Raw genomic sequence first — 27,727 nt, 5'->3', positions numbered from 1 at the left:
AATAAGATGCGACCCCTGCATTGATTTTTTTAACAATACATTTATTGAGGCCATACTGATGATTTCAAATGCTTAGCTGGCTTTGTTCGTTTTTTTTTGTTGTTGTGTTTTATGAGAATTGTGACAATACAAAAAGGACACATTTAAAAGTAATTTTCTGTATGAATATTTCTATATTTTTTTACGAAAATGCATTTTTATGACGAAATAATGTGTGGCAATCATTAGGAGTGTTAATCCTTTTATACTGAAGGCTGTAACCCTTTAAAAAAAGTTGATAAATGCTCAAATACTACTATTGTCTTTTAAGTCCACGATTTTGAATAGCGTAAGTAACGCATTATTAACGTGTTTTTCTTGACTGTACCAGCGTGGGTTCGCTGCCAACTAAAACCAGGTCTTTTATTCTTTAATTGTATTAGTTCTGCAATTTCGGTATCAGTGAGTATGAAAATAATAATGATATAGCTGTTTTCAGATGAATTACCGTGAAAAATAAAGATTCAAAAAAATGAGCGAGTCTATTAAAAGTTGGGCGTGAATGTCGATGAATGAATCACTAGTGAGTGACTCTTACATTTGGTAAAATGCAAAATGGCATGCATACTGATTATTAATATAGTAATTTGGAGGTGGCTTTGCACCACTACCTAACCTCACCCTAATGACGAATATAAAAAGTTTCGCCTACGACCGCTACTGACTTGTTATTTAAAGCTGCACTCTCAGAGATATACCATTTTCCAACTTCTTTATTTTTTGTCTCGGAAAGAGCAAATTTTTGCATAAATATCTGCAAACCATTGATAAAAGATTGCTGACAAAAAACAAACAATTTTTGTCAGCAGTCTTATATAACTCATTGGTTTTCGTGGATTTTCACTAAATTTGGCTCGTTCAAAGACATAAGTTGTCAAAAAGTTCTGTGAGAGTGCAGCATTAAAGGGGCTGTCTCACAGATGATAAAATAGCGGGAAAAAAAGAAAATTGTCGAATAATGACATAAACTTGGCATCGATGTGTACAATGCATTGAAACTTACTAACTGAAGTACCATGCACATAGTTTACAATTTATTTAAGTTCAGCAGTTATTCCGTAGTTTTCCATTAAAAAAGATTACTGGGTATGTCTACCAGGTAGAATTCATTCCTTATGCGTGATTGGCTAGTCGGTGTTATCACGTGATATTACCGAGGTAGGAGTATAGCTTAATTGTGTCACCCGATTAGTATAAGCCTTAATAGCTGTTAGTAAAACGTTGAACTTCAATTTTGGCGTAGCGGGTTCGAACCCGGTCACCGACACAATTTTTTTTTACATTTTGGTACTTTTTTTACAATTATGATATCAAAGCGTAACACATTCTATAAGATAATTGTCCTGAGATTTGTTACAGAAAAATACTTTTTTTGGTGCCAATCTGTGACACAGTACCTTTAAGGATAAGGTTTGCAATAATAAAAAAATAAATGCCTGTAATGATTCAAGCTTTATTGCCATTGAATATTTGTTCTTAAAAATATATAAGTTAACAGGTAACAAAATGCCAACCAGTAGCTCAATACACAGTATTTTATAAAGTTATCATGTAAATTGTCATTGTATCAAAAGGAAGTAAAAAATACTTAGGTTAAGGATATCTAAAGACGAAATAAAATATATTTAATATATAAAAACATAAAAAAAATCCAATTATACAAATTAGACCATGGCAAAGGAAAACACATGTAAACAGATTAGTGAAATGTATAAATGTTGTTAAGCATTGCACAGATGTCAGAAAAAACAAAATTCAATGTAATTTATTAATACAAAATGTCTAACAAATTGGATCTCACATTTTATAAAGTAAACCGATAGTACAATCACTATTAAACATGAAGTAAATAAAAGAAAGCCAGGAGTAACATTCATAGGAGTTCTGTAGAAAGATATTTAAAGAAAAAAACACAAATTGATTGCTCCCTGAAATACATATCTTGAATTATCAATAAGTATGACATTTATATATACAATAGAGATTTCACACAATATGTGTTGGTGTAACAGAAAATTGACCACCTTCCTGTTAATGTAGATTAACATTCAATTATCAGAACACATTGATTAGGTTTGATTTAAAATACAACAGATTATAAAAGCACAAAGTTTTCTTTTACTAAAGCATATATAGCTCAGGTTTTAACACAAATTTCACATGCAAGTAGAGTTTGAGAAACGGACAAAGACATAACATTATATCTAGCAGTGATTTTTGGAATTATATTAACCGCCAGTTCCTTCCAAATTGGGATTTTTTTTTTACTTTGGGGAAAATACAGTCCTGCTAAAATAGCAAATGCAATAGCAAATAAACATGTTATTACTTTCCGTTATGAATAAATTATGCTGTAAAAAGCTGGTCTTATCAAGATTTGTCGAAAATGAACAAGGGGAAAACAGCCTTAAGGAGGCAGTAAATTGCACCCAAAAAATCACTGTCTAGGAATATCAGCTTTATTTGCCAATGTACAATTTGACATACTTTAACAAAATGAAATTCACCTTCTATATCAATCAAATAACACATATATATGCAAACTACAATTGAGAACATTAATTGCACAAATATGGTTGGCAAGAAAATTCATAACAATAATCACAAGATCACATCTTAACACTTTAAATCTATGTAGCCAGAAATGGCACGATCTTGTAGGTAATTCACATGTAACACCCGTAATACCAATATGTTCATTTAAACTATATAATACATCAATGTAATATTATATGTTTGATAACATATATGATAGAAATATAAATTTCAAAGGATATGATATATCACAGAATAAATACAGACACCAGAAGATTTGCCTAATGGTGTGCCCTGAAAGTCAACACAAAAAAAGAAGATGAGATTTGTCTAATCAACAAACATTTAATGAATTTTTTTATATTTGATAACATACATATGATAGAAAATCAATGGAAAGGAAATGCTATATCACAGAATAAATACAGACACCAGAAGATTTGCCTAATGGTGTGCCGGAAAAGGTCAACACAAAAAAAGCAATACATATATGCACCAAATGATTATAGAGTTTTACATATAAAAGTAAGATATTGTAACCGGATATTTAATACGATATCACTCTACTCAACTTGCTTCGAAATCAATGCGGTGGTGTCAGCCAGCAGAGAAAAGGATCGATTCAACCCCTTTCAGTTGCACATTTACATTGGTCCAGGTTGTTACATTTGGCGCACAATGTCAGACAGTATATACCTGGTACAATACTTGCTCTAAAATAGTTAATATTGATCAAGAGGTTTCGAACAATGATATCATTTCATATCTACATATAGAACACAAATGAAAATATATGTAATATTTTAAGACATGTACTGTTGTAAAATCATAATGCCAATCAACATCTCAAAGTTTGTCTAAATCAAGCATTCTTTGGTTTAACTATATTGTTAGTTAACTGTTTACAAGTATAAAGTGCAGCAGTAACACAAATCATTTTTATAAACACAAGCAAAAAGATGTAAAAATATATATATATATATAATATTATATTAAGAAGTCATTTCAATCAGCTCTGATATACCTGCAGAACATAAAAAATATATAATGTAAATGAGCCCTAATCACTTTGCTTAAAATGCTACAAATAGCACAGAATGATTTGAAAATAAGTATATCTATTCAATGATTATTTAGAATAAATACTGTTTAATCGGAATCAATCTCATCATCTCCGTAACGTGCGCCTGCTGCAGCAAGAACCATGCAGATCTCCTCCTGGTTATGAGCACGTGCCAGATCAAAGGGTGTATGCCCGTCATAGGTCCTAGTATTGATGTTACAACTTTTATGTCTTAGAAGATCTCTAACCAAAGAAATGTCACCACTCATGCAAGCGTTATGAAGAATTGTCCTTCCAGCTTTGCCTTCGATCAGATTCAAATCTACTTCCTTTTCTACCAAGCACTGTATGATGTCGTTATGACCATACATTGCAGCTAAATGCAAACAAGTCAACCCTTCATAGTTCACAATGCTGAAATCTTGTGGTATCTCCTGATTTGGAATTTCGTACTTGTTATCTTTGGTTTCATGGTACCTGACAGGCTCTGTGAGGTTCTGAACAATTTTGTACAATCCATCTCTGCAAGCTATATGAAGAGGCGTATTGCCGTCTTTGTCGCGCAAGTCTACATCTGCCCCTGCACACACTAGCTTCCGAACAACGTCCTGTTGCTTCGTTAATACTGCAAGGTGCAAGGGTGTCTGAAAAAGCTTGTTTCTTGTCGATAGCAAAGTATACGATGCAGCCTTTTTAATAAAGTCCATAATTAAACTAATTTCTTGCAATATTATAACAAGGTGAAGCAGTGTGTCACCATCCGTGTCTTGTTTGTATATTCCGGAAGCCCTAAATCTGTCAGTGGCTTTGTTTGTCTCTTTTGAAAGACATTGTGCTCTGCTTTGTGAAATAAACCGATCCTGTGACATTTCCACCGACCCAAGATTCTCACATAGCTCGTCGATGTCCCCAGCCTCAGATTCTGACACTCTGACAAGGCTGTCACTATCCATCCGCATCAGCTCTCTAACACTGGATTGTCGCGGCGACTGGGGAATAGAACGCTCCTCACAGGAAACTCTCCGACTAGACATGCTGACAACATCAGGGGCCCCACCGTCGTACTCGCAGCCTGGCTCAAGTAGTGTCATTTTCTAAAAGAAACAACAATCACGTCAATGTTTATAATTCAGATTTTAATGAAAAAAAAATTTTAAAGTCTCGGAGCAGAATGAAATTTATACTTTTAAATGGATGGTTTCCTAGGCTAGTCCTTGGAAATATCTCAAATTTTAAAAACTTTAAAATATCACATCGAACAACAATCTATATATGAAACCACGGGGCAATATAGTTATCATACAGAATAGGATGAAACATGTGACTGGGCACACAGGGGCAGGGTGCCGCGGTTGTATTGACACACCTCTATGACCACGCCCCTCCCCCCATGTTAAAAAAGGCTTATTAATAATGATGGGGTAACACTTCCTTATCATTTTTTATAAGCCTGGGATTTAAAAAAAAACATGGGGGGGGGGGTAAGGGGCGTGGTCATAGGGGTGTGTCAAAACAACACACCCTGTTCCTGTGACTGGGCAAAGCTCTACATAATAAACGTGATCAAGGCTAAGTTGTAAAGATACTTATATATAATACCTACTACGATAAATAATCTCATGCTTTTCTGAAAAGAACATGATATTTTGAATAAACGATTGTTAACGTATTTCATAACTCTAGGACGTTCTAGAAATTGAACTGTACTCAATTAATATTTTTTAGTAATCATTATCTCAAAAAATGGCAAAATTCAACATTTTAGACACAGTGAGCCAAATGACAGTGAATGAGTGATTGTAATGACAACGTTTATGTGTCAATGTTTAAAGTATAGTACACAAACAAATATGATTATTTAATATAATTACATACCTTATTTTTCACTTGTTTTATGCCATGTGTACTGTATCCTTTGAACGCTACTGTGTTTATGACAATATTGTATACATCAGTACAGTAGTGTTTATAAATACACATGACTATGAGTCACAGATCCATATTTAGAATAGAACATTTTGATTGGCAGCCGTATATTCGGCACACAACCTTGATCATGCTGCGTTCATTCTTTTAGGACGTGAATAATGTGGCGCCTGTTTATGTAACACTTAGATGAAAACAAAATAGTTAGATGATATGAAGTGAAATCTTAATAATTAAGAACGGGCGGAGTGCGCGAAGCGAACAAGCCCTTCTTAATTATTATCGGATGAGTGGCAGGCAGTAGGCGTACCTTTATAAACACCCGCGAAAGTTGATTTTCTATTAAGCCTAGCACCTATTCATTACGCCCTCTGTTACGTTACGGTAAGTACTATATAATTGATGATTTCTGGAACCAATAACAATGTACTCCTACTCCTAGATGAGTTACAAAATATTTTGGAACTTACGTTCCTACGCGGCATTCTCGCTGAAAATGACATAATCATTAAAAAGAAAATATATTGATTATCATATAATGTTCAATTTGAAGTTGTGTTGAATGATGATCACATAACCATTCCAACAATACACTAGCTACCTAAAATGCACAAAAACACGTATACATCACGTTTTAAAATTGACTCTACTGCAGGTTTCAGTCTTGCTTTAATTAACTCAACATCCTGCGTAACTGCGATACAAATGCGTGTGAAAATAAAGTAATAAGTTTATTTACTATATATATATATCTTGTGGCCCATCAATAATTCTACAGATGTAGTTTATACTATTGATTAATAGTCACCGATTACATGGCCAGGCGAAGTTTTTGCCATACCAAAGCCCCCGAATTTGAAATAAAAACCGAAGGGGGTATGGGGTGAAGGGGTTAATATGCTGTCCATCGATCTGCGTAACCCCAAATTGGCCTGATGGTAGTGATAAAAAAGCGTTTTTACCAATGATCGCTCTGATAAATATATCTATTTAACTCGCCCAGATGTTATTGAAGTATTAACTTTTGTTCTGAGCCATTCTTTTTCTAAATTTTGGTAAATATGTATGTACTGTTATGTAAGATAATACATATTGAAAATCTGTAATACCCCGGTCACAGCCATGCTGCGACCAACCGATATTTTTTAAAATTCCGGACACGGGAACAGCTCTTACTCTTGGGCCCCAGTAGAGCTCGTATGACCCGATGGACGGGCATCGTACGATGTCCGTGCAAAATTGGACACCGCGAGGCCGGCTAGAGCTTGCCGGTGCTCCCACGAGTATTGCAGGGCAGTCGCACGGTCAACGTAGGATATCCGCACGATATAACGGACACCGGGCGAGTTACTTGCGATGCCGCACGGGGCCCGCAGAGCGTTACGTTCGTCGTACGGGCTCCGTCTGATGTCCCTGACACCATCTGCTGTACCCTCTGTTGCCTAATTTGTGTTCTCCAATTTAAAGCATATTCTTCTGCATCAGGCTCGTGCATTTTCTTGGAAGCCTCCTCCTTTCCTTTTCTATAAGTACCGCTCAGTCCTTTTGGAGGCATCATGATTTAATTTGATATTAAAGATGTACTCTTACTCCCAAATAAGATTTATCATAAAAAATAATATTGTTTTAATATTGCAAGAAGGATGAATGAATATTATATACCTTATGATACAATAGTAGACCACAGCAAACCATTTAGCACTCATCAATCATTTATTATCATTCGATCGGCATGGTATGGACGCTTTCTATGTGCGTCCCGGCTACGACACAGAGGGCTTGATCAGCAATGGGCGTGATGTTGGCGCTAACCAGGAGCGTATCGGCCGCGTAAACAGGGATGCTCATGTGAATAGGCCACCTACTGCACATGGGCATTCTACTATATCTGTCATAACAAGTTATAGAAGTGATAATGCTCGTGAAAATAGTGAAGGTTTTATTGTTCAACAAAACAAGCATCGTAGGAGTTACTGTGTGTTAGGTTTGAATAGCAAAGTAAATGTGGAGGCTTTGTCAAGTGTAGTGGAAAGTAAAGGACCAACAGTGACTAGTATTAAAGTGTTTCCTTTGAGAAGGAATCCGAACAAGTGCCTTTTAAAGTTAGTTTTAGTCGCGAATAACGAGGCGGATCTTGTGCTCGACTACAACTTTTGGCCAAACTATGTTTCTTGTCGTCCCTGGTCATCAAGCGGACATAGCAATGAACGATTTCGGAAACCACCAGTGGCCAAGGAACCCATATATGAACTTCCGCCGAGGTTCAAGCGCGGGGAAGTCAGCCGTACTGCTGTGGACTGTGAACGAAGGGCTGGAACCGAAGAACTGGACTTGCGCAACCAATTTCAGCTGTTGACATACACAGTGGATTAACAGTACTTTGAGTGGAGATGTTAGTTCATAAATATAATATGTAATACCATGGCATCTAATACTTTAAAACTTTTGACATGGAACGTCACTGGAATAATGTCTAGTGGCTCCTATGTGAGTGACATTCTTAATGAAGGCATTATAGACATATTTGGGGTTTCGGAACACTGGTTGTTTCCCCACAACGTTCATTTTTTTGATTCACTATCATCTCATTACAAATATAATGCTGTATGCGATAAAGACCTTGGTATGAAAAACCATAGAGTAGGCAAAGGAGGTGTCGCAATTATGTGGAATAGACGGCTTGATAACTACATTGTTCCATTAACTATAGATGATGACCGGATTGTAGGTGTGCAGTTAGAAATGGCACCGAAAAAGTTTATTTACATATTCCAAGTGTATCTTCCTTGTACTAATCATTGTGTAAACGTATTTAATGAGTATGTTGAAAAGCTTTTTGACTTGCATTACTCGTACTGCGATAAAGGCTTGACATTGTTTATGGGTGACTTTAACGCAAAATTGTTTTGCGGTAAACCAAGTTCAAGGGATAAATATTTTGCAAAATTTTTGTCTGACTGTAACTTACATGTTGTTAACAATGCATCTTGTTTTGGTCCTAAGAACACCTTTGTATCTTATGACGGTAGCTCTGAGTCTTTTATTGACTACGTATGTATACCAGTTGAATGTATAGATCTGATAGAATATTGTGAAATAGGTGATGATTTTTCGCTGAATGTTTCTAGGCACAGGCCTATTCTATGTGTTTTTAATATGTATTTAATGGTTGGTTCAGATAATGATAGTGTTACTAGAAATGTTGTTAATTGGAACAAAATAAGTAAGGAGAATGCGGATTGTTATCAAAAAATGATTGTAAATGACCAGAAAATGCAATCTTTTATGAATAATGAATTAAGCATATCTGAAATAGACAACGCGTATACAGTGCTAAGCGATACGATGATAAATAGTGGTTTAACGGCATTTCCAAAGAAACAATTTAGAGCATTCTTAAAACCGTATTGGTCTGAGCATTTGAGACAATATCATGATACAATGTGGAAATTATGTGAGGATTGGCGACGTGAGGGTCGACCGCGAGGCAATGATTCAGAGTTTCATGTACGTTACAAGGCGGCGAAACGGGACTTTAGACGTATTCACAGGCTCTGTGTTGAAGATTATCTCAAGACGTTAGATCTTAAACTAGAGCTTTCCGCAAAGACTGACAGTGTAAAATTTTGGAAATCTTTAAACATGCGAAAGAACTCTAATGCAAGTAGTGCTAGTGAAAGTATGATATTTAATGGGCAAACATACAGAGGTAGAGAAGATCTAGTTAAACAATGGGGCTTGTACTTTAAGGAGCTATACTCTCCGTCAGTCTCTGTAACTTTTGACCCTATCTTTGAAGAAATGGTAATGTCGACTATGAATGAAACTTTTGACAGAATTGAGCCTGATCAGAAGGCCATTGTTTCAGAAGAGGTTGTTGCGGGTGCAATTAAAAGTTTGCCGCGAGGTAAAGCCGGTGGACTTGACGAGTTGGTATATGAACATTTTATTTATGCCAATAACGCAGTTATTCCTGTGTTAACTAACCTTTTCACATGCATGTTAAGAAGAGGCCATATTCCAGACAGTATGAAAAGAGGAACTATATCGACTCTTCATAAAGGAGGTAAAAAGAGTAAGAACAACCCAAATAATTATAGGGCGATAACACTGTCCTCAGTTATCTTGAAATTGTATGAAGTTGTATTACTTGATTGTTGTAGTGACCAAATACTAGACTCGCTTAGTCGGCAACAGGGTGGTTTTCAGAAAAACCTTGGTTGTATGATGACTTCATTTGTTATGCGTGAGTGTTTATATTATGCCAAGGAGAACCAGTCTAATGTGTACATCTGTTATTTGGACGGCAAGCAGGCCTTTGACCATGTATGGCACCATGGGCTACTATATAAGCTTTTAAAGTGCAATATAGACAATACAACGTTGATAGCGTTTAGAGAAATGTACAAATCTGCCACTAGCTGTGTCAAATACAAAGGTTTAGTGTCAGATGAATTCCCTGTGCTACAAGGTACCCGACAAGGAGGGAAAAGTTCCCCGACCATGTATCTACTCTATATCGATGGACTTATTCGTGAACTAGAAGCGAGTGGTTTTGGACTTTGTATGTATGACTTTAATATATGTTCACCAACTGTCGCAGATGACATGGTTTTAATGTCCTTATCAAAATCTGGCATGGACAATATGCTTCAGATTTGTTCGAATTATTCAAGGAAATGGAGATATTTCTACAACGCAAATAAATGTGCTATTGTCGTATTTAATGATCGAATTCCAAAGGTTATATGTGATCGAAAATTTACGCTAGGAGCTGAAAGTATAGATAAATCAAAGTCTTATACGCATCTGGGAATACTGACTAATAATTGTTTAAGTTCAAAAGAATCGATGAAAAATGCGTGTATAACGTTGAGAGGTGTATATCTGAAGACAATCAATAGCGGTATCCATCCCAGATCAATATCACCAGTTACACTTAGGACAATATACGAATCTGTGGTCATACCGAAGGCGTTGTATGGATGCGAAACGTGGACACAATACTGTGAAGGTGATATGCTTGGCTTGGAGCGTGCTCATCGATTTTGCATAAAACACATACAGGGATTCCATCGCAACACAAATACAGAGATTGCTCTTAGTGCCCTTAATATTACTTCGGTAGAGACTATTGTTGATTACCGGAAGTTGCAGTATTTTGGACAACTATGTAGACTGCCATGTATGTATCACGCAAAACAGATATTTGTGTATAGACTCACGAAGTTTCAGTTTTATGACGGACAGATAGTGGGATTTATTCCAGATATATTTCGGTTGTTAAGGAAATATTCACTGGAACATATTCTTATTGAATACTTGGCGTCTGGAATTTTCCCATCAAAATTAAGTTGGAAAATAATTCTGAATACAAATGTGATAAAAATGGAGAAGACTAAAATAATGGATCATATTAGAGACAAACATGGTGATGTGACAAGAGATATTCTGCGAATTGACGACTGCTCAAATTTATGGATTATATGCAGGAACACTCCAAAATTAATAAATGTATGTGCACAACTTTTAAGATATTTTGCTTCTGTACTCTCAAGACAATACCGACAGATTTGCAAAAAATGTTCACTTTATGTCGAAAACCTTAATGTGCATTTAATGTTCATATGTCATGAGAATGAGGCAAACCAAGTGAAACTGTGTGAGTCTGTGCTGGATTCGTGTACCATTGATGCCTTTACTGAACTAATAAGGTATCCAATTGAGGAACAGTGTGTTCGCATATTTAAACTAGCGACTGAGAACGATGGTGAAAAATTAAATAATGTCAGGGTGGCATATTTCCTGAAACAAGCATTAAATAGAAACGTGGCGAGTGTGTTATAGCTTAAATAAAAAAAAATGACATTGTGTATTTAATGTCTACTGAGCATTAATTATTGCAGCTATTGTTCTGTTTCACTGCAGTATATACATGAGCTTGTTGATAAAATATGAATTCAGTTGCATGTACGTTATTTCTATGACATGCACACTCTAATTGTTTTTGTTGTTGCGTAAATGCTTTATTTATCATTGAAATGTGTGTTGTAAATACGTTCTGCTCTTCATTATTGGAGGAAATAAAAGTATATCTAATTTAACTAATGCAATTTAATTCATTGTCTTTTGTAGTGTTTAAAGGCCTAGTTTAAGGAATGTTTGGCATGATAATCCCCTGCTTATTGCACTGGTGTAACAGTACGAGCCAATTTCCTGTGTATTCGTTTATTGGCTCAGGGCCATTTAAGGTCTAATTCTATAATAAAACTTCCAAAACTGCACTGCAGGATACTCAGATCGGAGATCTCATGAGAGCTAGGGATGAAGGCAAGTAGATTAAGATCAATGGGAGGTACATAACAATCCTTGATGTGCACCCTAAGTATTAAATATTCTATAGTCGTGTGTTGTTTGTGGATGTTTAATATGTTGTTGTTTCGTGTTTCTGGTTTTTGTATGTTTATGATGGTGTGCTGCGCTTCTGGCCGCGTTTGACCCTGTGTCATTGAACGGGGATTAAGTTTAAGCTTTTAACCACTGGACTCGTTTCCGTAGTTTTTCACATAAATATTAATGATGGCATATCTGCAATTTCATTGACAGACAGTGTAGGTGGTATTCTAGATTGCAATGTTATAAACCGTGTCTAATTTGATTGGAAGTAATTATTGACAAAGACGGCAATAAAGACTACAGTTTAGACTTTGTTTCGAATTGTTTGGATAAAAAAATGTTCACGCAATACTCGACTTGACTGCAGTAGGTCAAGGACACATTTTGTAATCAAAATGTTTTTTTCTAACATACTGCCCAAGAAGGCAATCAAACGTCAAGGTCATTTCAATGAATGCATGAATGAACGAACGAACGAACGAACGAACGAAAGAATGAATGAATGAATACTGTGTATATTATTACAGTTAAGATGAAAGCGCACACAGCGCTGCCAGTTTGTAACTTGTGTCACACGGAGTACCACAATGCGTAAATATTGACCAATATAGGGCCTAGTTTTTTTATGTCATTACCGACGGTTGTATTTTTATGAATCAAACTTTTTTTGTTTTATTAATATAGCTGGATTAAACAATATTGATTTTAATTTAATATTTTTAATTTCCGGATATATAAAGGATTTACTGCGTCAACAATACCTGACAAGTAGACATGTTATATAAGTTATATATGCACAAAACAAATAAAACCCACGACAGAATTGAGATTTTGTTTGAAAGAAGTTCAAATAGTAAAGTAGTATACTGGTGCGTCGACCTTGAAGGCAACGGAAACATCCTTCAAATATCGTTCGTGTTTTTTTCTATCAAAGTTATTTAGCATGCAATAGGAACTTTGAAATAACCAAACATATTAATGTTCTGTCTTACTCGCCCGAACATGGTTTGAAGAAACACGTTAGTATATCTTACGTTCACTACTGTAGTGTAAACGCATTTATACAATAATTTCATAGTTTAATTTCAAGATTTTTGTAAGACATTTTTCCCTTTATTTGATTTTCATCATACCACATATCAACCCTAACCACTCTGTTGTTGCTACGGTCGCTATCTTAAAACGGGGCGTGAACGTCTACTCTATTGTTTGTGTAACATCGACGAAACACATATTATTAGTATTCCATTTTTTCAGTTATAAATTGTTGACCAATAAGTTGAAATAAATTTTAAATAAATTACTATGGCCGGACATTTATTTGATGCGGTTATGAAATTATGGAGTCTACATCCAATCTATTTTACAACGATTCTACTTTCGATACAAAAACACGCGGTTAAGGCAGTAAAACGTGTTTTTGAGGTCGTTGTGATTTGCACGTGCTCGCAACCATCATTTCCTAAAGGTCCTCAGCAAACAGTTACATATGAGGCTAGGCCTGTATTTATTAAACTTAGTTGTTTCACCGGACTGTATATTGGAATACCTTAGGATAAGGTTTGAAATGATAAACACAATTTAAATGTCTTAAATGTTAAACGATTCAAGCTTTATTGCCATCATTGAATAATTATTTTCAAAAATATATAACAAAAACAAATTGTCCATTAGCAGTTCAAAACACAGTAACATATCATGTTAAAAATATCATTGTATCAAAAAAGATAGAACAGGTTGTAATAATAAAAATAAAATAATGAACGAGTCATGACCAGTAAAATAACACATGTAAACATATAGTAAAATGTAAAAAATCTTGTAAAGAATTGCACAGATGTCAGAGGAAACTACAATGTAACTTCATAATACAGGATGTCTAACAAAAGGTATGTACCACTATATAATTAAACTATATGATATGAATCAAAAGAAAGATAGAAATAACATTCAACTTTCCCACTCCCCTATCAACTATTTGGATTTCTGTATAAAAAATGTAAAAACAAACAGCTCAATAAATGATATCCTGCAATTTGCTTTATTTGTTTGTATTTTTTTATTGTTTTTGAATTGCTTACTTGAATATCTATCTTGAATAATTAGTATAATATTTAGATATACAATATTGAGTTAAAATAATAATATTTGTGGGTTCAGAACTAATTTATTATAAGTTAACAATTGTCTCTGAGAATAGCACCAGAAAAAATAATAACCTTCCAATTGAAGTAAGTTGATCAGAACACTTTATTTCGTTTGTTTTGTTATAGAATAGATTTTAGAACGATCGATTTTTCGACATGATCTAAGAAACAAATCTATTTTCTAACATTCTATCTCGGAATATAAGCGTGTCGTATGTCATGATACATTGGACAATTAAAAATAAATATATTCCATTTTCGCTGTCGTTCAAATTACACAATTATACGCAAAACTGCCAAATTACAATAACAAGAACAACAGTATGCAAGCATATTTAAAAAATAAATGTATATCACAATATCACATCTTTGAAAATATATATACTAGTAGCCAGTTATGGCATGGTAATAAATGGAATTCACCTGTTAAATAATACTGGTATGTTAATTTGAGCCACAAAATACATCCGTGAAATATTATCGCGTTGATCACACATAGGGAATGTTAGAATTATCCATGGAAAAGTAATGGTATATGAGACAGTGTTAGTAATATACGGGTTTCACTTTTTAATGAAGAGATGCACGATGATAATATAAATTGAAAAAAAAGCAAAGGAACACTGGGTTTGTCCAGTTATTTTGGGAAAAATTACCTTCATCAAAATTTTGTGAATAAATCCCTACAATTTCATGTTGGAAATATTAATGTAAGCATAATATCATAAAATTATGTTAAAAATGAAATACATGGTCTAAAATAGTGTACATGTACATAATATAAATTGAAAAAAATACAAAGGAACCCGAGGTTTGTCCAGTTATTTCGGGAAAAATGACCTTTATCAAAATTTTGTGAATAAATCCCTACAATTTCATGTTTGAAATATAAATGTTTGCATACTATCATAAAATTATGTTAAAAAAGCAATACATGGTCTGAAATAGTGTACATGTAAATTATTTATCAAGAGAGTCATAACACTGATATCATGTCATATTTACACATGGAACACAACTGATTATGTATAACTAATTAACTACAATACAATACAATAAAATAAAACCTTATAATGCCAATCAACATCTCAGAGTGTGTCTGCATCAAACTTTCTTCTATATAATTTCTAGTGGTTGTATACTGTTTACTAATATAAGTTAATGAGATTGCAACAATTTCCCAAAACATTTCAATAAAAACAAAGATATACATATATATTCACAAATCATTTACAATAAGCCCTGATTTACCAAAACAACAAGAGTATTTTTTTTATAACTTAAGCCCTAAACATATCATTTGAAAACAAATGTATACGTTTTTATCAAACATAACACAAACTGACATGGCAATCAAATATCTCAAATATCAATATTATTATAAAATAAATATTTCGTATATCATATCTTGTTTAATCGGAGTCAATCTCATCATCTCCGTAACGTGCGCCTGCTGCAGCGAGAACCATGCAGATCTCCTCCTGGTTATGAGCACGGGCTAGATCAAAAGGTGTATGCCCGTCATAGGTCCTAGCATTGATGTTACAACTCTTATGTCTTAGAAGATCTCTAACCAAAGAAATGTCACCACTCATGCAAGCGTTATGAAGAATTGTCCTTCCAGCTTTGCCTTCGATCAGATTCAAATCTACTTCCTTTTCTACCAAGCACTGTATGATGTCGTTATGACCATACATTGCAGCTAAATGCAAACAAGTCAACCCTTCATAGTTCACAATGCTGAAATCTTGTGGTATCTCCTGATATGGAATTTCGTACTTGTTATCTTTGGTTTCATGGTACCTGACAGGCTCTGTGAGGTTCTGAACAATTTTGTACAATCCATCTCTGCAAGCTATATGAAGAGGCGTATTGCCGTCTTTATCGCGCAAGTCTACATCTGCTCCTGCACACACTAGCTTCCGAACAACGTCCTGTTGCTTCGTTAATACTGCAAGGTGCAAGGGTGTCTGAAAAAGCTTGTTTCTTGTCGATAGCAAAGTATACGATGCTGCCTTTTTAATAAAGTCCATTATTAAACTAATTTCTTGCAATATTATAACAAGGTGAAGCAGTGTGTCACCATCATTGTCTTGTTTGTATATTTTGGAAGCCCTAAATCTGTCCATTGCTTTGTTTGTCTCCTTTGAAAGGCATTGTGCTCTGCTTTGTGAAATAAACCGATCCTGTGACATGTCCACCAACCCCATATTCTCACATAGCTCATCGATGTCCCCAGCCTCAGATTCTGTCACTCTGACGAGGCTGTCACTGTCCATCCGCATCAGCTCTGTAACACTGGCGACCGGGCATGATTGTCGCGGCGACTGGGGAATAGAACGCTCCTCACAGGAAACCATCCGACTAGACATGCTGACAACATCAGGGACCTCACCGTCGTACTCGCACCCTGGCTCAAGTAGTGTCATTTTCTAAAAGAAACAACAATCACATCAATGTTTATAATTCAGATTTTTAAAAAAAGGATAAAAGTCTCGGAGCAGAATGGAAATAATACTTTTAAATGGATGGTTTCCTAGGCTAGTCCTTGGAAATATCTCAAATTTTAAAAACTTTAAAATATCCCATCGAACATCAATCTATATATGAAACCATAGGGCAATATAGTTATTATACAGTATAGGATGAAACATGTGACTGGGCACACAGGGGCAGGGTGCCGCGGTTGTATTGACACACCACGCCCCTCCCCATATTAAAAAGGCTTATTAATAATGATGGGGTAACACTTCCTTCGTCATTTTTTATAAGCCTGGGATTTTAAAAAAACATGGGGGGGTGGTCATAGGGGTGTGTCAAAACAACACACCCAGTCCCTGTGACTGGGCAAAGCTCTACATAATAAACGTGATCAAGGCTAAGTTGTATAGATACTTATAATATCTACGACGATAAATAATCTCATGCTTTTCTGAAAAGAACATGATATTTTGAATAAACGATTGTTAACGTATTTCATAACTCTAGAACGTTCTAGGAATTGAACTGTACTGTACTCAATTAATATCTGATTGTGTTCAAAGCATTTGGTTCACTTTTTTTTATAAAATGTACCTTTTTATATCAGTTTGGGGTCATACAGTGAGATAAAAACACAAATGAAGACATACATAAAAGTTTTTATAAATAACAGCCTCCAAAAAAATTGGCAAAACACCTACACAATCAGTGAGCCAAATGCCAGTAATTGTATTGACAAAGTTTAAGTGTCAATGTTTAAAGTATAGACTTAGCGAACACAAACAATTTAACATAATGACATACCTTATTTTTCACTTTTTTGCGCTATGTGTATCCTTTGAACGCTACTGTGTTTATAACCAATTTCAATCCACTGTACTGTAGTGTTTATAAATACACATGACTATGAGTCATGATCTATATTTAGAATACATATGTCTACAGGGTGGTGCTAAAAGCCGGTACCCGGTATCACTTCGATACCGGATTAAGTGCTGCGTACCGTGATGTTATCAGATGACTAATCTCATTATGACAAGTAACATTTTGATTGGCCGCCGTACCAGTATATTCGGCCCACAACCTTGATCATGCTGCGTTCATGTATTTAGGTCGTGGATAATGTGGCGCATGTTTATGTAACAGTTAGATGAAAACAATATAGTTAGATGATATGAAGTAAAATCTTTATGATTAAGAACAGGTGGAGTGCACGAAGCGAACAAGCCCTTCATAGGCAGTAGGCGGGTCTTTATTTATAAACACCCGCGAAAGATTTTTAAATTTTAATTTAATTAAGCCTAGCACCTATTCATTACGCTCTCCGTTACGTTCGTTACGTTCTGGGACCAATAGCAATGTACTCCTAGATGAGTGACAAAATATTTTAGAACTTACGTTCCTACGCGGCATACTCGCTGAATAATGACATACTCATTAAAAAGAAAACATATATATATTCCTATGTTCAATTTGAAGTTGTGTTGAATGACGATCTTTTAACGAGTCTTTAAATATTTGGTACACTTGACAGTATGTTATGTCTTTGAATACTCAATTTGAGCCTCTGAATTGTATTGTCTTTATCAATTACCTCAATTTTTTCATGTTGTGCATGAAAATGAGTGAATAAATGTGTCAGTGACTTGACTTGACTTGACTTGATCACAAAAACCATTCAAACAATACACTAGCTACCTAAAATGCATAAACAGCACCTATACATCACGATTTAAAGTTGACTCTACTGCAGGTTTCAGTCTTGCTTTAACTGAACATCCTGCTTTATAACTGCGATAAAAAAATAAAGTAATTAGTTTATTTATTAATCTCTTGTAGCCCATCAATAATTCTACAGATGTAGTTTATACTATTGATTAATAGTTACTGATTACATGGTCAGGCGCGTTCATGTAGCTGACTCTGTACACAAATACGCAGTTGCGTTATGCAATTTTGACAGTTCGAAGTTTCTGTCTTACCAAAGCCCCCGAATTTGAAACCGAAGGGGGTAAGGGGGTGAAGGGGATACCATGCTGTCCATCATCGATCTGCGTAACCCCAAATTGTCCTTAGCTACGCACCTGTTGGTAGTGATAAAAAATGCGTTTTTACCAATGATCGCTCTGATAAATATATCTATTGGACATGTCCAGATGTTATTGAAGTATTAAATTTTGTTCTTAACCATTCTTTTACTAAGATTTGGTAAATTTGTTTACTGCTATAAAAGATAATACATATTGAAAATCTGTAACAGCCATGCTACGGGCAGCCGATATTTTTCAAAATCGCTCTAAGCCCATAGAAAATTTTCGGACTCGGGAACAGCTCGCACTCTTGGGCCCCGAGAGAGCTCGTAAGAGCATCGAAGAGATATCCGTGCAAAATTAGACATCGCAAGGCCGGATAGAGCTTGCCGGTGCTCGCACGATTATTGCAGGGCAGTCCCACGGTCAACGTACGATATCCGCACGATATTACGGACACCGATGTCGCAGGGGGGCCACAGAGTGTTACGTTCGCCGTACGGGCTCCATATGTTGTCCTTGACACCATCCGTTGTATCCTCTGTAGCCTAATCCGTGTTCTCCAATTTTAGACCTACTTCTGCATCAGGCTCGTGCATTTTCTTGGAAGCCTCCTCCTTTCCTTTACTATAAGAACCGCTCAGTCCTTTTGGATGCATATTGATTTAATGTGATATTAAAGATGTACTCTTACTCCCAAATAAGATTTGCCATAATAAATAATATTGTTTTAATATTCCAAGAAAGATGACTAAATGCCGAAAACAATTGTTCTTATGAAAGATACCAAGTGTACTGATGATTTGAAATAAATGGGCAACGGGAGTTCTACCTTATGATACAAAAGTAGACCACAGCAAACCTTTTAGCACTCATCAATCATTTATTATTTTTGCGCTTTATAATAATAATAATAATAATAATAATAATAATAATAATAATAATAATAATAACTTTGTAACAAAATAAGAGTGTCACTTTAAGAGGTGTATTCTCATATGGTGTTTTTATTGCACAGTTGATTAGATTCGCTAGAATATACATATATGTCAAACGTTTCAGGTCTCGCAGAAACGTTTTGACAGATAAATTGCTTTAACAGGATTTCAAATACCATCAATTAAGGAAAAGTTTTTACGGTCATTGTACTATTATATCTAAGTACAATAGTACTCCTAAGTCGTTCATTGTAAACAGCATAGCTCATCCCGCTTCTACGGTGTTTTTTTTTTAAACAAAATATTCGAATATAAGCCTTAATTAAACTGATTTAAGCAGCGGGAAGGACAGATAGACTCAATGAACTTAGGGGATCAAATTTAAGCCGTGTATATAAAGGCAGTAAAAAAGAAGACTGTGTGGGATTGCATTCCATATCATATCAATGAAATACTTGAGGTTAACCTATTTATGATAGTTTCATTCATAAGTTTCCTCAAATGAATGCATACTTGGATAAGTTTCTACTTTCTACTTTATACGGGATTGTTGATATAAGGGTGAGGTTGTGGACATAAACTTAATGAAGTTTGAACTCCCAGTAAATATACATTTTGATGACGGTTCCACGGCGGTGTTGTATTCCTTAGGATGGGTGTGATATGTACAAAGACACAAAGTTTTGGTTACATGTTTACTGTGTGAAGTTTGATTAACAAGTGCTATTAAAGTGTACAGCAGAAGTATATAATAAACAATACATGCAATATGGTTTATGATTAAAGGGAAGCAATGCAATTTAACTCATTGTCTATTGTAGTGTTTTAGAGAGTTTATGATTAAAGGGAAGCAATGCAATTTAACTCATTGTCTATTGTAGTGTTTTAGAGAGTTTATGATTAAAGGGAAGCAATGCAATTTAATTCATTGTCTTTTGTAGTGTTTAAAGGCCTAGTTTAAGGCATGTTTGGCATGATAATCCACTGCTTATTGCACTGGTGTAACAGTACGAGCCAATTTCCTGTGTATTCGTTTATTGGCTCAGGGCCATTTAAGGTCCAATTCTATAATAAAACTTCCAAAACTGCACTGCAGGATACTCAGATCGGAGATCGCATAAGAGCTAGGGATCATGGAAAGTAGATTAAGATCAATAGGAGGTACATAACAATCCTTGATGTGCACCCTAAGTATTAAATATTCTATAGTCGTGTGTTGTTTGTGGATGTTTAATATGTTGCTGTTTCCTGTTTCTGGTTTTTGGATGTTTATGATGTTGTGCTGTGCTTCTGGCCGCGTTTGACCCTGTGTCATTGAACGGGGATTAAGTTTAAGCTTTTAACCACTGGACTCGTTTCCGTAGTTTTTCATATAAATATTAATGATGGTATATCTGCAATTTCAATTTGACAGAGTATGTAGTTGGTATTCTGGATTGCATTGCATATGTTATAAAACGTGTCCAATTTGATTGGAAGTAATTATTGACAAAGACGGCAATAAAGACTACAGTTTAGACTTCAAAGAATTGTTTCGATTAAAAAAAATGTTAATGCAATACTCGACTTGACTGCAGTAGGTCAAGGAAACATTTTGGAATCAAAATGCTTTTTCTAACATACTGCCCAATAAGGCAATCAAACGTCAAGGTCATTTCAATGAATGAATGAATGAACGAACGAACGAACGAACGAATGAATGAATACTGCGTATATTATTACAGTTAAGATCAAAGCGCTCACAGCGCTGCCAGTTTGTAACTAGTGTCACACGGAGTAACACAATGCGTAACTATTGACCAGTATATGGCCTAGTTTTTATGTCATTACTGACGATTGTATTTTTATGAATTAAACCTTTTTGTTTGATTAACATAGTTGGATTAAACAATATTGATTCTAATTTAATATTATTAATTATTAAAGGATTTACTGCGTCAACAATACCTGACAAGTATACATGTTATATATGTATTATATGCACAAAACAAATAAAACCCACGGCAGAACTGAGAATTTCTTGAAAGAATTTCAAATACTACAGTGGTATACTAGTGCGCCGACTTTGACGGCAACGAAAACATCCTCCAAATTGTGTTCGTGTTCATTTCTGTCAAAGTTATTTAGCATAAAATAGGAATTTTGAAATAACCAAACATATTCATTTTCTGTCTTACTCGTCCGAACATGGTTTGCAGAAACACGTAAGTATATCTTACACTACTGTAGTGTAAACACAATAATAAATAATTACATAGTTTAATCCCAAGATTCTTATAAGATTTTCATCATACCACATATCAACCCTAACCATTCTGTTGTTGCCACGGTCGCTATTTTAAAACTGGGCTTGAATGTCTACTCTAATGCTTGTGTAACATCGACGAGACACATATTGATAGTATAACCATTATTTCAGCTATTAATGGGTTCACCAATAAGTTATAATAAATTTCAAATATATAAATATCTACGGCCGGACATTCTGCATCCAATCAATTTCACAATGATTCTACTTTATGATACAAAAGCGCGCGGTTAAGGAGATTTGTGTGGTCGTTGTGATTTGCACGTGCTCGCAACCACCATTAACTAAAAATGCTCAGCGTGAGGCTAGGACTGTATTTATTAAACTAAGTTGTTTCATAGGACTGTATATTGGAATACCTAAGGATTAGGGTTTGAAATGATAAACACAATATAATGATTCAAGCGTTATTGTCAGCATTAAATAGTTGTTTTCAAAAATAGATAACAAAAACAAATTGCCCATTAGCAGTTCAAAACACAGTAACATATCATGTAAAAGATATCATTGTATCAAAAACGATAGAACAGGTTGTAATTAAAACATTATTATGCCACTGAAAGTTTTTAGATTCCGTTGATTTATCGTTTAGTAATGTATAAATGTATTACTCTTTTGTATACATAGTAGTTAATTTAAACATTAAAACGACAAATACAGACTAAAAACATAATAAGTATAATAAAAATAAAATAATCAACGTGTCATGACCAGCAATATAACAAATGTAAACATATAGTAAAATGTATAAATATTGTAAAGAATTGCACAAATGTCAAAAGAAACTACAATGTAACTTCATAATACAGGATGTCTAACAAATGGTATGTTACACCATACAGTTAAACTTTATGGTATGAATCAAAAGAAAGATAGAAGTAACATTCAACTCCCCTCTCCCCCTATCAACTATGAGGATTTCTGTATAAAAATGTAAAAATAAACAGCTCAATAAATGATAACCTGCATTTTGGTTTTATTTGTTTGTATTTTTTTTTAATTGCTTACTTGAATATCTATCTTGAATAATAAGTTTGACATTTATATATACAATATTGAGTTAAAATAATAATACTTGTGGGTTCCCGAGAACGAATTTATTATATATATAAATTAACAATTTTCTCTGAGAATAGCACCAGAACAAATAACCTTCCAATTGAAGTAAGTTAATCAGAACACTTTATTTCGTTTGATTTGTTATAGAATAGATTGTATAACGATCGATTTTTGGACATGATCTAAGAAACAAAAATATTTTTCTTACATTATATCTCGGAATATAAGCATGTCGTATGTCATGATACATTGGACAATTAAAGATAAATGAAACTTATTTTCTATGTCGTTCAAATTACACAATAATACACAAAACTGCCAATTACAATTACGAGAACAACAGTATGCAAGCATATTTAAAAAATAAATGTATATCACAATATCACATCTTTGAAAATATATATAGCCAGTTATGGCATGATAATAAATGGAATTCACCTGTTAAATGATACTGGTATGTTAATTTGAGCCACAAAATAATCCGTGAAATATTATCGCGTTGATCACACATACGGAATGTTAGAAAAATCCATGGAAAAGTAATGGTATATGAGACAGTGTAAGTAATATACGGGTTTCACTTTTTAATGTACAGATGCACGATGATAATATAAATTGAAAAAAAAAGCAAAGGAACCCTGTGTTTGTCCAGTTATTTTGGGAAAAATTACCTTCATCAAAATTTTGTGAATAAATCCCTACAATTTCATGTTTCAAATATTAATGTATGCATACTATTATAAAGTTATGTTAAAAAGGCAACACATGGTCTAAAATAGTGTACATTTAAATAATATAAATTGAAAAATACAGAGGAACCCGAGGTTTGTCCAGTTATTTTGGGAAAAATGACCTTCATCAAAATTTTGTGAATAAATCCCTACAATTTCATGTTTGAAATATAAATGTATGCATACTATCATAAACATATGTTAAAAAAGCAATACATGGTCTGAAATAGTGTACATGTAAATTATTTATCAAGAGAGTCATAACACTGATATCATGTCAGATTTACACATGGAACACAATTGATTATGTATAGCTACAATACAATACAATAAAATAAAACCTTATAATGCCAATCAACATCTCAGAGTGTGTCTGCATCAAACATTCTCTTATATAAGTCTAGTGGTTGTATACTGTGTACTAGTATAAGTTTATGAGATTGCAACAGTTACCCAAAACATTTTAATAAACACAAGCACAAAGATATACATATATATTCACAAATCATTTTAAATAAGCCCTGATTTACAGAAACAACAAGAGTATTTTTTTTATAACTTAAGCCCTAAACATTGCATTTAAAAACAAATGTATACGTTTTTATCAAACATAACACAAACTGACATGGCAATCAAATATCTCAAATATCAATATTATTATAAAATAAATATTTCGTATATCATATCTTGTTTAATCGGAGTCAATCTCATCATCTCCGTAACGTGCGCCTGCTGCAGCGAGAACCATGCAGATCTCCTCCTGGTTATGAGCACGGGCTAGATCAAATGGTGTATGCCCGTCATAGGTCCTAGCATTGATGTTACAACTTTTATGTCTTAGAAGACCTCTAACCAAAGAAATGTCACCACTCATGCAAGCGTTATGAAGTATTGTTCTTCCAGCTTTGCCTTCGATCAGATTCAGATCTACTTCCTTTTCTACCAAGCACTGTATGATGTCGTTATGACCATACATTGCAGCTAAATGCAAACAAGTCAACCCTTCATAGTTCACAATGCTGAAATCTTGTGGTATCTCCTGATATGGAATTTCGTACTCGTTATCTTTGGTTTCATGGTACCTGACAGGCTCTGTGAGATTCTGAACAATTTTGTACAATCCATCTCTGCAAGCTATATGAAGAGGCGTATTGCCGTCTTTGTCGCGCAAGTCTACATCTGCTCCTGCACACACTAGCTTCCGAACAACGTCCTGTTGCTTCGTTAATACTGCAAGGTGCAAGGGTGTCTGAAAAAGCTTGTTTCTTGTCGATAGCAAAGTATACGATGCAGCCTTTTTGATAAAGTCCATTATTAAACTAATTTCTTGCAATATAATAACAAGGTGAAGCAGTGTGTCACCATCCTTATCTTGTTTGTATATTCCCGAAGCCCTAAATCTTTCCGTTGCTTTGTTTTTCTCTTTTGAAAGACACTGTCCACTGCTTTGTGAAACAAGCCGATCCTGTGACATGTCCACCGACCCCATATTCTCACACAGATCATCGATGTCCCCAGCCTCAGATTCTGACACTCTGACAAGGCTGTCACTGTCCATACGCATCAGCTCTCTAAAACTAGTGACCGGACACGAGGTTCGGGGCGACTGTGGTATAGATAAGAGCCGCTCCTCGCAGGATGCTCTTCGACTTGACATACTGTCCACCTCGATGGCCTCATATTCATTCTCGCAACCTGGCTCAAGTAATGTCATCTTTAAGTCTACAACAGAAATGGAAGAACGATGTTAGTTAGTCATAACATTAGTGATAACACATGCCCATGATTCTTACACATGCATACTTTATATTAAGTCAGTATTACTTTGCAAAGTACATACACGTGTCAAGCAGTACAACCTCTAGGCTGTTCTGGTGTCAAGCACGTGATGCTGACTCACCACAAATACAACAAAACGATGACTAATCACAAAAAAAACACAACAAAAAACGTCAAGGTCAAAGGTCAAGTCAATTTCTCAATCATTTCGTAAATAAATGCAACGCGTTGTGTTATGATCAGGGTTACTAGTATTTATATGTTCAAAAGTTCGAAGAATACTTAGATATATACAGTACAGCATAATACTCAATGGAGACAATAATTGAAAAACAAGCTCCAAAACGTTCTCAATTTTGAACCGTATAAAATCATTAAAATACGTTATTGTTTTTTTAAATGTTATTTATAAGCAACAAGGATTAAAAAAAAACGATTCTGAAAATGAACATATTAATATAAGTATGTTATTAATAATATATAATCAAATATATTGTTTAATATCGCATACCTTAATTTCCAGATGTACAACCTTCTATAACTTTTGAGTTTATAAGTGGTAAACCATGTTATGTTCAAATATATATCTCTACTTTCGTCACGATCTATTTATAGCTTATACTGGTGACGCAATTGTATGCTATCTTTCTATATCAAGCCTGAACGTACTAGTACGGTTGGCAAAACAAAATAAATAAACACACGTACGCACGTACTTGTTTGGAATATTTTTAACCAATCATAATTAAATAATAATTGCAAACTCAGCATATCATTTGTATGTCCAGTAATAAATAGTTTGTTTACAAGTCACGAGCAGATTTAAATAGAGCCCCCATCCCCGACTGATTGTCTTAAGTCAAAAATTGTTTTTTAGAGTAAACCAAAATGCACCACTGCATGTATACTACAAATAGTCAGTATGTTCCTATGTAAGTGCCACTAACTCAATGACCAAAATTAAACTAAATAAATTAAGTCTTATTATATAAGTCGGGCACCGAAATGCGCCCCAAGCTGTAACGCCAAATCCAAACCGCCCCTGATATAGGCTATTCATTCGTCAAGCAAAATATCAATTCGGTGTGAATTATACCTTTTAATATTTATTTTCTATTCGCAATTATGTCGAGATGATTAAATTACCAGTTTTATAGAGTGTTGTTTGGTTCCTTGACTCAAATCTAGTTGGAGAGCTGAGTATATGTGTTGACACACACATGTAAAGGGCAGCTGATGGTCTTGCATCTCCAGTATATATATGACCTAAGATTTGGGTCAAAAGCAGCTTAATGCCGACAATTGAGCACAAACTTAGGTGCACCTCTTTATTTAGAGGTTCCCTTTTTCATGTATCCATCTATTTATGAGATAGAGGTGCAGTATGTGACTAAATATAGTGCACATTTATTGTATAAAATAAAGATGCACCTCCATATTTTGTCCTGCACCTCTAACTATAAAGGTATAAACTAGGGATGCAAACGAATATTCGAATATTCGAATATTCGATCAAACGTTTAGTATTCGAATGTCAAAATCGGTATTCGAATATTCGATGTTTTGTTCTTGAATAAATATAATAATAATTATTTTGCCAACACCTCGGTTGTAGTGTTTTAGATTCGTTTGTCTTGTTTTTACAACGATTGGCCCATAATGCCAGACGTGTGAATGTGATGACAATACACTAAACACGCGTCATGTGTCATTAAGGGACATATCGTCGGGTCCCGGCGATAAAAAGGCCCCGTAATTTTACAATAATTGGCTGAAAGACATGTGAGACAAAAAAATATTTTCGGTAGATTGCCTCTACCAATTAAGAATTTCTGAAATAAACTAGTTCCCAAGTTGGTTTGGTTGTTCCATTTTTTTGTAGTGGTCAATCCCAGAACGAGGCTGCTCGTCCTACGGAAAGACCCTCCATTGGCACATAACAACAATTGACCAAAAATCCATCCAAGTTCCCGTTGTTTACAAATATAAAGGCAGAGGATTATAAATTAAAAGTTTTTGTTTCTATTGTTGATCATAAAGTATTATTTTTTGTCTTTCTAAAATGAGGAATTTCAGAGGCTCATTTGGTGAAATTCAGTGTCCGCCGCGCGTAGTGGTTACGACACAGTAGAGCTTAAATGCACCGGCAATTACTTTAGCGAATATTGTAATAGTTTACTACAACTTTTAAAAGATGTATTTTGGTAATCGAATATTCGAATATTCGTTCGAAAGAATTACCGAATATTCGAATATCAATTTTGCCATTCGTTTGCATCCCTAGTATAAACCTCT

General features: G+C 34.6%; 1 protein-coding gene across 1 annotated transcript; it reads right to left on the bottom strand.

Annotated features, from left to right (window-relative positions):
- Positions 1 to 1,478: 1,478 nt before the first annotated feature.
- LOC128226112 (ankyrin-2-like) lies at positions 1,479 to 26,049 on the bottom strand. The gene is made up of 6 exons (XM_052936004.1): positions 25,944 to 26,049; positions 24,348 to 25,375; positions 15,522 to 16,538; positions 6,740 to 7,005; positions 5,513 to 5,621; positions 1,479 to 4,731 (listed from the first exon to the last, which is right to left on the bottom strand). Exons 2-6 carry the CDS (start codon positions 25,365 to 25,367, stop codon positions 3,724 to 3,726), a joined length of 3,420 nt encoding a protein of 1,139 aa, XP_052791964.1. The 5' UTR covers positions 25,368 to 25,375; positions 25,944 to 26,049; the 3' UTR covers positions 1,479 to 3,723.
- Between the last annotated feature and the right edge of the window lie 1,678 nt (positions 26,050 to 27,727).

Source organism: Mya arenaria, chromosome 3 (genome assembly GCF_026914265.1).
Source record: "Mya arenaria isolate MELC-2E11 chromosome 3, ASM2691426v1".
Taxonomy (NCBI): Eukaryota; Metazoa; Mollusca; class Bivalvia; order Myida; family Myidae; genus Mya; species Mya arenaria.
Note: the sequence above shows the minus strand (reverse complement) of the source record. Positions and strands in the feature narration are given on the sequence as shown.